This window comes from Oncorhynchus mykiss, chromosome 24 (assembly GCF_057628025.1).
Source record: "Oncorhynchus mykiss isolate SJ-2025 chromosome 24, ASM5762802v1, whole genome shotgun sequence".
Lineage (NCBI taxonomy): Eukaryota > Metazoa > Chordata > Actinopteri > Salmoniformes > Salmonidae > Oncorhynchus > Oncorhynchus mykiss.
The window spans coordinates 4294207-4310676 of NC_143045.1; the positions used below are offsets into that span (position 1 = coordinate 4294207).

Genomic DNA, 16470 nt, shown 5'->3' on the forward strand with positions numbered 1-16470 from the left:
GCACTGGCTTCCTTCCTCCTTTCTGATCATGGATAATGTTAGCTTGATTGCCAATCTATGAGGCAATTTGTGATTGAAAGAGTCTGACCAATGGGAGGATTTGACAGTCCCACTCTGCTCTCCCATTGTCCTTGTGCATAGGCTCAGAGCAATATGTCCTTAGAACACTAGCAGAGGGACAGCAACAAGGAAACGTGGTTGATTTTAAAAACTCAATCATGTGACAGAGGTGTTGCTTTGTCTCTGTTTTATTACAGGTATCACCACGTCTTCAGACAATGTCAAACATTTTACAGACTGTTGTTTAAATGCTTCCATTTAAATAGAGGGAAAAGCAAATGACTGGAAAGATACTCAAAATACTCAAAAACACCTGCAAAACCCCCGAAAGGCACTGGAAATCAACTGCTTTAACATTAGCCATTTTTCATTTTTTTTTAAAACATGCACTCTGCTAGAAAATACACCTGTGGTGAGGATGACATTGTGTTGTTGTTACGCGATTCAGTGGATTGCAATACACAGAGCCTTGATATGTGGTATTTCTCGAGCTTTTGACTGCTCCATTATGTGTAGGACACCAAAAGCCACCATAACTTGCTGTACCAAAGCTACTATAAGGACTGCAGGCTCCAGCTTTAGATGTATTACGGTACTGTGAATGTGGCTTTTTAGAGAGCAGATATCTGAAATATTTTCAAGGTTAAATACACAATATGTGGTTGCTATTTAAATACCTAAATGTGACTTTTAAGTTAGATGTAATGGAATTACTTTGATGACAACAGTTTTCAGATTTGTTTCTTAATCTCTGCAAAGGAAATGTACAAAAAAAAAATGTAGCTTTTAAATAATAATGATGGTAGTACATTCAAACAATAGCATAATAATTCCTCCGTATTATTGTTGCGGTTTTAAATATCTCATGACGGGATGCTTGGCGCGGACAATTTGTCTGTCTGTGTGTCTGTCTGAGAAGTCCACATCTATACAGTCTATGACTCCGTCAATGTCTCTCTTGATGAGAGATCGGTAGCTGTCCATTGGCCCAGATATGTTAGATGAGTTAGTTTAAGGATGGTGTCACTGATGCAAAGGTTATACGTTTCCATCCTCCTCATATGGGCCACGTGACAGCTTTCTCTGCACTATACGTCACTCTTGATAATATGTCCACCGTATTAGATAGTATAATCTGGCACTGATATCTACATCTCTTGCCAGTCCCCTTGGTCTTCGACTCCACTGGTCGAGTGCATCTCCTTCACAGATTGATGTTGCAATGAGGATGTGAGCGACACACTGAGCACGGAAAGACACAGATACAGACACATTACAGACACGTAGAGGGCTGGCGAGTGAGCATTGAACAAGCTCAGGAGTTCTATAGACAGAGAAAAGGTGGGGCTAATGGGAGGATTCTCTCCTTTACTCCTGGCTGTCGTTCCTCTCTTCTTCTGTCAGCAGCATCCTCTACCCCTACTGGGATGTGGGAGACTGCTTCGTGTTTCTCTCTCTCTCACTATGCGGTAGTTCTGAAGCACTGCACTGTGTTCTGAGGGGGCTCCTCTGTCTCTGGTTTTTCCTCTCTCTCTCTCCCTATCCTCTCTTTATTTCCACTACTGACAGCTGTGGCCCTCCAACACCTATACTTCTTAGAAACCACTTGGTCCTGCTGGATTGGGTTCTACATTCCTGTCTCTTCCCTCCCTCATCCATCTCTCCTGCCCCCCCCCCCCCCCCCCCCATCCATCCCACCACCAGAAGGTCCAGGTACTCTTGTCTCACATGGTCCTGCTGGGCTGGGTTCTGTCCTTGCTCTCTTTCCCTACCTCATCAGTCTCTCCTTCCCTCGCTCTCCTCCCTCCCTCTCTTTTGTTTCCCATTACCGGCATCCACAGCCCTCCACCACCATGTCCTGGTAGTTTTTGAGCACCACGCGGTCCTGCGGGTCCAGGTAGAGCATGGCGATGGGGCTGAGGGCGGTGGGCACGCAGCAGGCCCGCGGCACGGCTCCGTTCACCGAGTTCACCAGCGTCTGCACCATGGCGTGGCTGGATGAGTTCATGTGGTGGGTGAGCGGGAAGCGGCACTCCCCCAGGCAGAAGAAGGCGTCGTAGCCACTAGGCGCCACAATCCACTTGTTCCAGCCCACGTCTTTGAAGTCCACGTAGAGCGGGTGGCGGCGGCAGCGGGCGCGGGACAGACGCTTCAGTTTCGCTGCGCGGCCACCATTGCGCTTCACCCTTCCACCCTCGTCCCAGCTACCACCCCAGCCAGGGCTGGCGCTCCAGTCCCTGTCCCGGTCTCTGTCCCTTTCCCGGTCCCTGCTGTTGCTCCTGCCCCTTTCTCTGGCCCGCTTCCTCCCCCTCATCCTCTGGGCAGTGTCAGAGGTTCTCCGGCCATGGGCGGCTAGTGGCTCCCCGTGCCCGTCATGGCTGTAAGTAACCAGCAGGGGTCTCTCCCGTGCCCAGCTGTGCTCATCCTGTCCCAGAGACCTGCGCACCCTCAAGTGTCCCTCTCTGCGCCCTTCCTCCCCAGTGGAGAGTGGTAGAGCATCATGGTCAGGGGGGGTGAGGAGGGTGGTGTTACCGAGAGGGGTCACCTCCAGGAGGAAGGCCAGGCTGCCGGTCCAAGCGTGGGCCCCTACGAAGAGTTCAGTGCTGAGGCTGAAGGCCTCCCAGGAGTCAGCTGGCCTGGTTCTGGGGGCCCCTGTGAGGAGCCGTGACTCCAGCAGAGTGGGCTCAGAGTCCCCAGTGCCTCCATCGAGGAACAGGCTGACCTTGTGGGCCCCAGGGCCTAGGCTAGCCCCACCACCCCGGAAGAAACGAAGCTCGGCAGAAACCACACGCTCATCCTGGGGGATGGAGGACACGTTGAAGGAGATGGGGACCTTGTTGTTACTCGCGGTGGTCAGCCTCTTTTCAAGGGGGAGTGAGGGGCTGGTAGACTCTGAGATAGAGGAGGGAGGGAGGGAGAGAGAGAGCAAGAGAGAGAGAGGTTAAGATAGGTCAAAGAAGAAGGTTAAATTTGTAAAACAAAATTGATGTCCTCCACAGTTCCTTGGAGGTCTCTCTTGTAGGATTTTCTAAATCAAACATTGTAATCTCACAATGTCAAATACAATGTAAATTGACCTGTCAACCCTTAACTTTAAAAGGTCAGACACATTCAGTGCCATAAACAGTTAGATAAGCTTTTCTTTGCACACACTAGCATCAGAATAGGACCTCCACTTGTTGCTGGTTAGCTTGTGAGTGTTATGGAAACATTCATGTTATCAAATGGAAAATAGATGGTCTGGATTTGGAGCCTACTGACTGCTAAGGTGGAGTCATAACAGAAAGAGACTGGGTATCACAGCCCTGTCGTCATCAATGCCATCTAACCCTGACTGAAACTACAAATGGAATGTGTAGAACAGTGTCTATTAAAAACATACTGTGGAACTGATACCAAGTGGTGGTAGGACAAGGGAGAACAGCTTTGCAAACTATCCACAAACTGTCTCAGATTAGGAGTGCTGATCTAGGATCTGTCCATATGATCTTATTCATGATAATCTAAAAGGCAAAACTAATCCTAGATCAGCACTCTTACTCGGAGGTGCTTTTCGGGATATGGGCCTATGTGTATTGTTACCTGTGTGGTGGAAGCTGCGTACGGTGTTGGCCTCCTGGACATGCTGGCTGGGGTAGCTGAAGTGTGGATCCTGGACTAGGTGATACTGCTGGGCGTGGAAGCGATAGAGGTCCAGTATGTACTGGGGGATGGGCACACCTGGCCGGGGGTTGGGGTGGGACTGCAGGCCCAGGCGGCTCAGCAATAGGTTCTGGATTGTCTGGGCCAGGCTGGGCTCCAGGGGGGTGGGTAATGACGGTGGCAACGACGGCTCACTGCCATCGGGCTCGGTGGCAAAGCCCTGGCACCCAGGCGAGGCTTGAGGTAGCAGCAGGACCATCAGGACCAAGAGTTTAGCAGCGAACATGGTGGATCTAGATGAGGGGGAAGAGAATGTGAGGAGAGGAGTTAAGTTAGAGTTTATTTCAGGGAGAAGAGGAAACGGAACGCTTAAGTCTGTCACTTTTTGACGCTTCCAGTGGTTGCCCTTTAAAGTCACAAGTGTTCATTAAGATTCATATACCATATGTTTAATGTCTTTCAGTAAATTGGAGTTGGGGGGATTAAAATACCACTACTCACAACTTAAATCTTATGAGAGAAACTACTACCACTATATCATCAGCTTGTTTTCTCCTCTCCCAGTCCCCACCATACTAATTCCTCGTCAGCAGAGTATGAATCATACCGTGACATTCAGACAATAAACATGTATTACCTTTAATGTGGCTTGAACACAATCAGTCATGATGTTTTCATCCGATTGTCAAACAAATCACTTTAAAAAAAACGTAGGCTACCTGCGCATGTTCATCCACCCAAAATAATTCTAGCATTCTAATGAATGGACATCTGTTGGGCGATTGTCATTAGTACTAAACTCTTGTGGCCGGAATGAATAGATGCTGTCACACCCTGATCTGTTTCACCTGTCTTGTGCTTGTCTCCACCCCCCTCCAGGTGTCGCCCATTAGCCACTGTGCATTTATACCTGTGTTTTCTGTTTGTCTGTTGCCAGTTCGTCTTGTCTCCTCAGGCTTACCAGCGTTTTTCACATACACCTGTTTTTCTCTCGAGTCCCTGTTTTGACCATTTTCCCTGCCCTGACCCTGCCATTCTGTACCTTGTGACACTGCCCTGGATTACTGACCTCTGCCTGCCATTCTGTACCTTTCGGACACTGCTCTGGATTACTGACCTCTGCCTGCCCTGACCCTGCCTGCCATTCTGTACCTTTCTGACTCTGCCCTGGATTACTGACCTCTGCCTGCCCCTTGACCTGTTGTTTGCCTCTGAACTGTCGGCAGCTGGGACTTAACGCGAGGTCTAATAGATGAGTCTTGCTGACAAATGTACATTTCTTTGTCAAAAGTAAAGTCGGGACATCTGAAAAAGGGGCTGAATTACGGGACGCAAATACAGCTCTGTCTGTCCCGAGTGCATTGGCACAGGCCTGGTTGAAACAATTATGTAAGTTCGCCTAGCGGACTAGACCCAGTTGATAATGTTGCAAGGTCGCTAGTGGGCTGGGCCCAGTCGATACAACGTTGCAAGTCTTCTAGCGAAAGCTCAAGGCAGAGAGTGAGGCAGAGAGAGAGGAATTTAGGCTGAGGAGAGAGCTGAATGCAATTGAAAGAACCTGAATCAACTGTCACTGGCCTTAAACCATGAGAGAGAGGTGGGGGTGTTTGTTTCATTTGGAATAAGCTTTTGAAATATTTTCATATTTACCACTGTAGCAGTGCAAACGTGCATCTTAATCCATTAGGAGAATGCCCCCCCCCCCCCCCCCCCCCCCCCGTAATTCACACACTTTTAGGACGTAATGCTGGTGTGACATCAAGAAATGTACTGCTGGAGTCCATGTGAAGTTGTTTGCTGGATACACATGGCTGTAAAAACAGCACCACTTTGTTTTCCTTAATGTTAATGTATTGCTATGTGTTGCCAAGGCCCCATCTCCTAGGAAACTCAAGCACAAGGGGATACGAGTGATTAAGCAGAGGCTATATTCAGTGTGTGTGTGTGTGTGTGTGTGTGTGTGTGTCTGTGTGATTTAGGATAACTTTAATAGTAGTACTGCTAAGACCATAAATTAGCTAAAGTTAGTGGACTTTAATGGAGAATAATAACTAGTGTAGCTACTGTACTTTATATCTCTATTGCTCCAATTTACTCTCCAGAGCGTATTTGCTGAATGGACCTATACAGTAGCTTCAACCAAATACTTGAGACCATAGTTGCTAACTGGCCTGTCTGCTGCGCGGGAAAAGGCCCAGTGCTGGAGGTCATAGCATTAATGCCCCAGCCAGCCAGGTTACCACCCTGTGTCTCTGTAGTACAGCTGTTAATGATTGAGCCACTAATTAGAAACTATAGGCCTTAATGGCCTTGTGCCCTCTGGAGTCAGGAGGTCAGGGGTCAGGGTAGGGGTGTCTGACCTGTCTATTGTTCAAAGTAGGATGAAGTTGGCCCGGGACACTTAACTAGAAGGTCAGTTTGCCGTTAGCAAGAGGGTAAGCTGACCCTAGATTTGGTTCAAAGCATTCAAAGCTAGTAGGCTCGTGTAGATACTGAGACCTGGGCTGGGCCATGACTTCTCTCCTCCCAACCTGTCTGCTTTACCATCATCCTACAACTAAAGAAATGAGAGATGTCGTCATTATTCTAAGAAGAAAAGATACGTCTCAATGAATGCAAACAAAATAGAACTCAACGTCCTGCTTCTCCCTACAGACTAGAGCGAAGCTCTCTCTTAATCTTATCTCTCCCTTCCTATCGCATCACTGTACTGAGCTGAGAATTGATTAAGTCCAACATGGCAGGATAACTGAGGCATTTATGGCACAACGAACACATAACTACGCCATAATCACAGATAATCATGTCATAGTGTCAGAGTAAGGTTTACAAGGAGGTCACAGGGTGTGTGTGTGTGTGTGTGTGTGTGTGTGTGAGAGAGAGAGAAAGACACAGCAATACCCTGGGAAAATAAGCTGTGAGCGTGGAACTGTGTTCACTACCCATTAACTCAGTCGGCCCCACCCCAAGTAATGTCTCTCCACCCCATGCTTCTCCACCTGAGGCAACACTACAGGGGGAATTAGAGGATGATTAGAGAGCCACAACTGTACACCCTTTCCCATGGCATCCTATGGCTTGACAACTAGATGAAGGATACCCTCCCCCCACCCCCTTAATGAATGTTCAAAGGTTTGTTTCAGAAGTGGGAGGAGGGGAGTCAGAGGACACCCTGCCGTTCATCCATCGAGAGTACGTCCACCCATCTCCCTGTGTTTCTCCAGCTAATCTAAACTGAGAGAAAAGTTCCTAAACTTAATTTGGCCTCTTTATCTGCCATCCTCTCCGTCGACCCGCCCCCCTCTCCATTCATCCTGGACGGTAACATCCATGCGATTGCTTTCCCTTCATCCCCCACTCTCTCCCTCCGCTGAAATGGGACTAATCGAGTCTTCCAGGGGGAGGTGAGGGGTGAGGTGGTGCTCTCAGACGTATTAGATGGTGTCTGACCCAGAGCAGACGGTAGCGTGACCCCAGGCGCACGCAGACGAGAGATTGGTGAGGTAATCAGGCTGTTCCTCTGAACTCACAGATCAAATCAGACCAACATAAGTATATATCTTTTCCTCTCTTTCTTTTAGTCTCTCCTTTTCTTAGTCCCTCTTTATCTCCTTAATTTGTCTCTGCATCAATCCCTCCCTTTTTGTTTCTGTCCCCCTCATTCTCTCTTAGTTCCCCTCCATTTCTTTCAAGTCTATTCTCTGGATATCTTCTACTTCTATGGGGGGCAGAGGAAAGACAGATTTAGAAAATAGAGAGAGGCAAAGATAGAGAAGAAGATATACAGAGTTAAAGAGAGAGAAGGGAAGACATACAGAGATATATCCCTCTTCTCTCTCTATCACTACTTGTCCTTTTCCATATCTCTTCCCCTGCCCCCCCTCTGTGTTCCCTGTCTCCCCATTCTTCTTTATCTGCATGTTTCTCTCTTTCCCAATCTCTATTTTTCTTTCTCTCCCTATCTTTATTTATCTACCCCTCTGTCTCTTGTGTTGTTCTTTTTCCTAAGCCCTCGAAATGAATGGTGTTTTTGCGGAAGGATGCTGCTGAGTGTTGTCGGGCGAGAGGGCCCAGTGTCACCGCAGCCGGCTGATTTATCCGCGGCCGCTGTCTTCGTGTTACGCCTGGTCCCGCCACTTTCCCTTCCTGTTGTTCTTCCTGTTTTTCTTTTCCCCAGATTCCTGCTCTCCCTCCCTCGCTCTCTAACAGACACATACACACAGACTCTCTGCCCATGTCATAATTACTGCATGTCTTGGAAATCTTATACTCGCACACACACAAACATGTGCAAGCTCACAAACACACTGCTGCTCATGGCCTGGATCCACAGGCTCAACACACTGTCTTCTCTTGGACTTAACCAGGATTTTGACTTGAAACCGTTTTATAGTTTCAAAATGTCCAAATTATTGTGTTTCCCCCCCCACCCTAATTGAATATTGAAGCGATGTCACTAAGTACTGCCACTATATATAGGATCTTCCACCCCCACATGGGATACGGATGCTTGATGAAGACCTAAGGGTCAAATCATTGTAAATAAATATCACCTGGGAGCATGAGCAGCAGTGTACAACTCCATTACCTTTCGGAAAGTACCTGGGAGCATGAGCAGCAGTGTGCAACTCCATTACCTTTCGGAAAGTACCTGGGAGCATGAGCAGCAGTGTACAACTCCATTACCTTTCGGAAAGTACCTGGGAGCATGAGCAGCAGTGTACAACTCCAGTATCTTTCGGAAAGTACCTGGGAGCATGAGCAGCAGTGTACAACTCCAGTACCTTTCGGAAAGTACCTGGGAGCATGAGCAGCAGTGTACAACTCCAGTACCTTTCGGAAAGTACCTGGGAGCATGAGCAGCAGTGTACAACTCCAGTACCTTTCGGAAAGTACCTGGGAGCATGAGCAGCAGTGTACAACTCCAGCACCTTTCGGAAAGTACCTGGGAGCATGAGCAGCAGTGTACAACTCCAGCACCTTTCGGAAAGTACCTGGGAGCATGAGCAGCAGTGTACAACTCCAGCACCTTTCTGAAAGTACCTGGGAGCATGAGCAGCAGTGTACAACTCCAGTACCTTTCGGAAAGTACCTGGGAGCATGAGCAGCAGTGTACAACTCCAGTACCTTTCGGAAAGTACCTGGGAGCATGAGCAGCAGTGTACAACTCCAGTACCTTTCGGAAAGTACCTGGGAGCATGAGCAGCAGTGTACAACTCCAGTACCTTTCGGAAAGTACCTGGGAGCATGAGCAGCAGTGTACAACTCCAGTACCTTTCGGAAAGTACCTGGGAGCATGAGCAGCAGTGTACAACTCCAGTACCTTTCGGAAAGTACCTGGGAGCATGAGCAGCAGTGTACAACTCCAGTACCTTTCGGAAAGTACCTGGGTGTGCGTATGTTCTTCAGCTCACAAACACACATCCCAAGAACGTTGTTTTTTTTTCGAACTTGCTCAACCCGCATCTCTGTGGACCATTCTCAAAATCACCTGAAACGGACACCTAATGCATCCGGAATGATCCTCACACTTCTCTCTCCACCGCTACTAACACACGACCGATCTCTCGAATGAGGACCGCGTTCACTACTTTATGATTTAATGTATCAGGCTGAAACGAGGAGGTTAAGAGTGACATTTTTCGAAGCATGACAGTTGAAATCATTAGAATAATATTCCTAGTTGCCTGCTGTGTGGTTTTATTAGAGTGTATTATACTTTATCCCAGCTGGGGCGATTAAGAGGTTAATGACACGGGTAGTCCAGACTTCAGCCCGCCGCTTGCCTTCCTCAACAAACCTTTATGGTAATTACGGGTCCACGCGTATGCACCACGCAGGCAGAGTGGAAATACAAGCCAAGAGGTACGAATGTGTGTGTTGTGTGTATATGAATGCATATGATGGACAAAAGCCAATCGATTAGAATGTTTTCATGCATAGAGCTGCACATGCATCACACACGAACAATCGCAAAAAATGTCAAATGCTTGGACACACACACACACACACACACACACACACAGGAGAAACCAGTGTCTGCTGCCAGGGTTGAGATTACACTTTCCAGCTACTGGGGAATCAACCAACACTCTCACAACATTGCTAGAAACTGCAACTGCAAGGTACCTGACTGCAAGGCCCTACAGAGGGTGGTGTGTACGGCCCAGTACATCACTTGGGCCGAGCTTTCTGCCACCCAGGACCTCTATACCAGGCAGTGTCAGAGGAAGGCCCCAAAAAATTGTCAAAGACTCCAGCCACCCAAGCCATAGACTGTTCTCTCTGCTACCTCATGGCAAGCAGTACCAGTCTGGAACCAACAGGACCCTGAACAGCTTCTATCCCCAAGCCATAAGACTACTAAACAAGACTCCTTCATGGCTAAAGAAATGGTCACCCGGACTACCAGCATTGACCCTTTTTTGCACCAACTCTCGTGCACTGACTATGTTCACACACTGGACTCTACCCCCACACACACATACATACATACACCCCAACACACGTATAAGCATTTTGCTACACCAGCAATAACATCTGCTAAATATGTGTATAGGACCAATCAAATTTGATTTGACATGCACGCTACAGACGCCCACACACATATAAGACGCGCACACCTGCATACTGACGCCACACACTTTCACACTCGCCATATCCGCTGCTACTACTGTCTATCTATCCTGTTGCCTAGTCACTTTACCCCTACCTATATGTACATATCTACCTGAAATACCTCGTACCCCTACACATCAAATCAGTACTGGCAACCCACTGCATATACCCATGTTATTTGTATTCGTTATTCAGTGTGTTTTATTCCTCATCTCACTATTTCTATTCTTTAATTTGAATTTTTTGAATATGTTTATCCTTAACTCTGCATTGTTAAAAAAGGACCCGCAAGTAAGCCTTTCACTGTTGGTCTACACCCGTTGTCTCCGAAGCGTGTGACAAATGACATTTGATCTGGAGCGTCAGCTACCCTGTACCCTAGGAAAGACATTTAGCCAGAAACCCCTATGTACAGTATAGTAGTCACCACTGCCAGGACCTTCATTCCCAGGTCCATTCTTAAAAGAGTCTAACTAGCACATACAGTGCAGGAGATCAACAGGTCACCTTTAACCTCCATCTATTTCAACCAGAACTACAAGTCACTGGAAGCTTTTCAGCTCTTGTAGATCTTCATCTATTTCAACTAGGACATTCAAAACTGTATGCCTCAGTGTTCACGCCATTTCTCGCTGTGATCCATAACGTTTCACTCAGAGCTATGTTTCAGATGATCTGAACGTCAGGGAGTTAAGCGACAGACGCCGGGAGGCGGTGTTTTAGTTAGCAGGAGGCTTTGCGGAGGCAGATGCATTGGTGGAAACAGTGACATGCACGACACGTGACATCAGACACGTCAAAAACATCTTCACACATCCCGTCGACACAGACAGAGGTGGAAAAGACAAAAACAGCACCGGTTCACGTGAAAGCTGTGTTTACCATCAACACTGAGGAATAGTTCAATGCCTTTACACTCCTACAGAGAAGTAAGTTACATTAGGTCCTCTGAAAACATAGTCACATTATTCTTGGACCCTCGCTTATAAGCGTTTGATTGCGAGCAACACAGTATGCCAGCATCTGTGTGTAAGTGAGCATGTGTTTGTTCTCCCTAGAGTGGCTAATGGTTTGAGCAGTGAAGTTCCCGTGGCCAGGCAGAGTTGGCTTGGCATACATGTATATGTGTGTGTTTGCGTGTGTTGTGAGAGAGAGTGTATGTGTGTGTGTGTGTGTGTGCAATACTCACGTCCAGGCGTGGTAGGAGGTGTGCAGAGTCCATGGTTTATCCTAGAGCTCCAGTGTTACGAACCATCGTCTCTCGCTCCCTCTCCGTTGGACAGAATGGACAAAGTAAACTCTTTACCTCTCTTCCTCTCTCTTTCCTTCCCCCTCTTTCTCTATCTCTGTTTGTCTCCCTTAGGTTAGCCTGTGTCTGTGTCTCCTCTGTGAGTGGACTGTGGATGAGGATGCTGTACTCTCCATGGTTCTCCCCCTGTACTGCTGGGCTCTCCCCTCTCACTCACCCTCTCATCCTGTTGTCAGTTTCAGATAAGCGGCCTCTTAAAACATATCCACCGGCTTTCCCCTGCCTGCCTGACCTCTTCAAACAGGCAACTCCCTCTCTCTGTCGCCGACACTTCCACCTCTGCTCAGACACAGAGAGATAGATAGACGTGCAATATAGCTACTGTATGGACCTGCACAAGAAAAATATGTCTGGAGAGTTCTGTTACCGGCAACAACAACAAAAATGCCCTCTTGTCCTCAGCTTCCTAAATGTGTCTCCCTTCCTCTCTTTCTCTGTCTCTCATTCTCTTTGTCTCTCCTCCCCTTTTTCCTCTCTCTCCCTCTCCCTCTCCCTCTCTCTTATGCTATACCGAGAGTCCAGCTGGTAAACTCAGTTTAACTCTAATTGACTTTCCTGGTCATTTGGATCCTCCCTGATCGTGATGTCACCAAGTCAGACCACCCCCACTACCATCACACACACACACACACAGTTAGAGATAAGGTCAGGGTGGACTGGCTAATTATTTTATTTTCCGTTATTACTTTCAAACTCACCCACTGATTTTCATTGACACCATTTTCATTATCAGCTAACATGCTGACATGTTCACAGACATTACAATTTCCATGATCAATTCATGACTATGTTACTGAATAAGACCAAACATATTCTCTTACCAGACCAAGGCATGAATGGATGACTCATAGGGGAGGATAAAGTCACTACAATTTGGGGGATGTGATTGGATGGAACGAGCCAAAAAAAAAAAGAAGGCACATTGTAATTCTCCACTGCGTTGTTCAAGCAAGGTGCAATCGTCCTTCCAGCGCCGGCCACCGAATTGGTATTCATCGGGCAGGGCTATGAGGAAACGTCTCTTTAGGATGTATCGTCTCACATATTAGATTTCATCTGGAGAATCACTTTATTTCCCGTACCTCTGCCCCTCCCCCTCCCAAACACACACACAACCCCAACTCCCATCAATTCACCCAGTCTGATGAATTACCCTGGTCCATAGGGACAACACACACACACCTTCCCATCTGTGGGCTCAGACAATTTACACGACAGTTAGCGAGTGTGATCTGTGTCATCTGAACAATTACACTGTAACATTGGGACCATAACATTATCCTGTCCAGTCTGTCAGTGAGTAGGCTAATGGATGTGTAAAGGACGTCATGTTGCTTGCTTTAGCGAGGACCACTTTCCTCCTGATTCAGCTCTTACCGAGGCTCAAACCCAGTACCTCTGCCTTGCGAACGCGTGGCCACCGCCCTTAAGCATATTACCCAATTACGCCACCGAAAAGCTAGCTATTCGGCAGCGCAGGTGGGGATAGTTCAGACTGACTCCCATCTGCTACATACGGACCCTTCAGTCAGAGTAGGCTACGGCAAGCACCCTTCAGTCAGAGTAGGCTACGGCAAAAGCACCCTTCAGTCAGAGTAGGCTACGGCAAGGACCCTTCAGTCAGAGTAGGCTACGGGAAGGACCCTTCAGTCAGAGTAGGCTACGGGAAGGACCCTTCAGTCAGAGTAGGCTACGGCAAGCACCCTTCAGTCAGAGTAGGCTACGGGAAGGACCCTTCAGTCAGAGTAGGCTACTGCAAGCACCCTTCAGTCAGAGTAGGCTACTGCAAGCACCCTTCAGTCAGAGTAGGCTACTGCAAGGACCCTTCATCACAAGAGCAGTGGTATAACTCCACTTCTGCCTCCAGGTTTCCCGTCCTCTGGTAAAGACGTCCGCTGTCCCACGTTCCCCCCTCCACATTCCGACGGGGGTGGAGGAGCTTTTAAAGTAATACCTCACCGCTCTCTTAACAAGCCGACCGGAGTCCCCCCCCCCACCATTTCTCAACCCTTTTCCTGTCCACTACCCTGACTGGAGTCACATCTGGAGGAGAGGGGACAGAGACGAGGGCCCGTAATCCCTCTGTACCCTTCACTTGAAGTTGTTGCCTATATCGTCATCATGGCGTATTTTAGCGCATCAGCACACACACTTAATGTACAAATACTGTATTGTATGAACATTGTTGCCCCTTGGTGTGTCTGAAATGGGAAAAGTCCACAAAGAAATAGACCGTGCACATGAGGGCCTACTTCTGTTGTGGTTTGATTCACTGAGCTCCAACACGGTTGACAACCATCCAGAGACATCGCATCCGTGTTACTGCTCAAGTAATCGCGGAATTAAAGATGATGGATTGTAGAGTCAGGCGGGACTGAGAAGAGCATAGCCATAGGCGTAAAATGAGGAAGTGAGGTGGGGAGGAGAGCAGTAAAAGCTGTATAGACGATGGCGTGATCCTTGGCCTCAGCAATAACACAAACAGCCGAACTGGTGTTCAGCTTGAGCAGAACTGCTTCTCAGGCGATAATGGGAGAATTTACGAGCCACTTTATATCTGCGATAAAGTTCCAAATGACTGGTCCAAACCGCACTCCTTATCTGTGCCCAACTAAACATCTGTTTGCTCAGGTAACCTCCTCATTAAACTCAGTTAGAGCTGCACACACATGGTGCATGACACACGTTCTTTGACGTCACTATGTAAGTATATAAGATAGGCTTTCTAGCACACCATTGGCTATTGTAAACTGGGTGGTTCGAGTCCTGAATGCTGATTGGCTGAAAGACGTGGTATATCAGACCGTATACCACAAGTATGACCAAACATGTATTTTTACTGTTCTAATTATGTTTGTAACCAGTTTATAATAGCAATAAGGCACCTAGGGGTTAGGGGGCTGTATCCATCATGCGTCATGCATAAGAACAGCCCTTATATATCACACCTCCTTGGGCCTTATTGCTTAACTGTGCACTGGTAATTTTGTAGCAGTATTGGATGAAAAATTCAATTGAAAATAGAAACATTTTACTTACAGACGTAGGATTTTAATTTGATTGGAATTTTCCAAAACAGCAGGAAATGCAAACTTGTAGTGTATTCAAGGTTTAAAAAGGCTTCTGAAGTTTGTAATTTCCACTTTAAAAATGTTAGACTTGATTTGCCCGAACAAAAAATGTCAACTCCAATAATAAATGTCCATTAATTATAATCCACATAATAATTCACATTTCCTGTTGCGGCAGGATTATTTTCCAGCTGTAGTAAACTGTCTTAAGTTAAGATCCTATATCTGTATATGGGGATATTTGATTGGCAGCACCACTACCTTAATACGGTATTCAAAATATATTGAAGATCAAATGAAAGTATTCATCTTTAAACATTTGAAGGAAAGATCATTCGAAGTGCATGCAGTTGCCATTAGAAGGTTGAGAACAAGTTATACTGGGTTTGGCCTCTGAAGGAATGACACTGCGGGAAAAAGAAGTGGAATGGATGGTTTGTGAGTGTAGCGTGCTGGGTAATACAATTTGATCTTGATGTCAGAGAGTGGACTGCAGTGTGAGGGACGAGGAGGAACACAGAGGAAGACTTTCATTTACAGTTCACATTAAATAATTGGGTTAAGTCGTGGACCACAAAACAAACACACGCGCACAGACTCGTGCACACAAACCACACAACATGTGTACACACACACAGAGCTGACGTTTTGCATTCACTGGCAAGGAATTCCAAAGTGCATTTTTGCAGAGATAAGATTCCATTCTCCTGAGCTCACTGTTTCCGAGACAGTCAGGGAGAGGGAGATGGTGGCAGGAGGGGGTCAGTCATGCCAACAACCCTCTGGCCTCCCTCCCCCTTGTTCATTCAGACTCCCCCTCGTTCATCCAGACTCCCCCTCGTTCATCCAGACTCCCCCTCGTTCATCCAGACTCCCCCTCGTTCATCCAGACTCCCCCTCCACCTCATCGGGGGACTATGAGAGCCAACAGGTTTCCTCTCTGTGTCCTATTGACTGAAACCTGCAAATGCAAGACAATACCTGCAGTACCAACACTTTCCTTTCCGGTTACATGATGAAACTTTTACTTTCTCCCTAACACACACAAACACACTGATTGTCCAACATCCCGCCCCTCCTTCCCCCAGAAACACATTCAATGATATCATCAGAGCAAATACTGAAGACAAGGTCGGTGAGCGGGCAAACGTGGACCAGGGTGTGTGTTGAAGATTGTGTGTGTATGCGTGTGGGGGAGTGTTCGTCCTTGTTATCAAGACAATGATTTTATAAACAAGCATGTGTGTGGAGGTTAGTCCCATTCAAGCTGTCTAGAGCAGCACAGGGGACTTCCCCACTAGCCCCATTCAAGCTGTCTAGAGCAGCACAGGGGACTTCCCCACTAGCCCCATTCAAGCTGTCTAGAGCAGCACAGGGGACTTCCCTACTAGCCCCATTCAAACTGTCTAGAGCAGCACAGGGGACTTCCCTACTAGCCCCATTCAAGCGGTCTAGAGCAGCACAGGGGACTTCCCTACCAGCCCCATTCAAGCGGTCTAGCGCAGGCCAAGCCTTTTCATCATTCATCTGCTCAAATGGTCTATGCAACACACACACACACACACACACACACAAATGTGAGCTTTGTCTTGATCGACTTCTCCAAAACCTGTCCACTCTCGTCCGTAATCGTCAGCAAAAATACCTGTTTTTAATTGGTGATCTCACGGAACATTGAAATAACAGACAGCTGATTCATTCAAGGTTCTACACGGTTCCGTGTTGCCTTAACAACGACCCCGAACCATGACTGTGTCTGGGGTGACAGAG

General features: G+C 47.4%; 1 protein-coding gene across 2 annotated transcripts; it reads right to left on the reverse strand.

Annotated features, from left to right (window-relative positions):
* Window positions 1-232: 232 nt before the first annotated feature.
* LOC110503302 (bone morphogenetic protein 2) lies at window positions 233-12190 on the reverse strand. 2 transcript variants are annotated; one of them, XM_036961773.2, is made up of 3 exons: window positions 11510-12190; window positions 3643-3995; window positions 233-2952 (listed from the first exon to the last, which is right to left on the reverse strand). In XM_036961773.2, exons 2-3 carry the CDS (start codon window positions 3986-3988, stop codon window positions 1886-1888), a joined length of 1413 nt encoding a protein of 470 aa, XP_036817668.1. In that variant the 5' UTR covers window positions 3989-3995; window positions 11510-12190; the 3' UTR covers window positions 233-1885. The 2 variants fall into 2 exon arrangements, with proteins under 2 accessions (XP_036817668.1, XP_036817669.1); XM_036961774.2 differs by lacking the exon at window positions 11510-12190 and adding an exon at window positions 4340-4429.
* Window positions 12191-16470: the final 4280 nt, after the last annotated feature.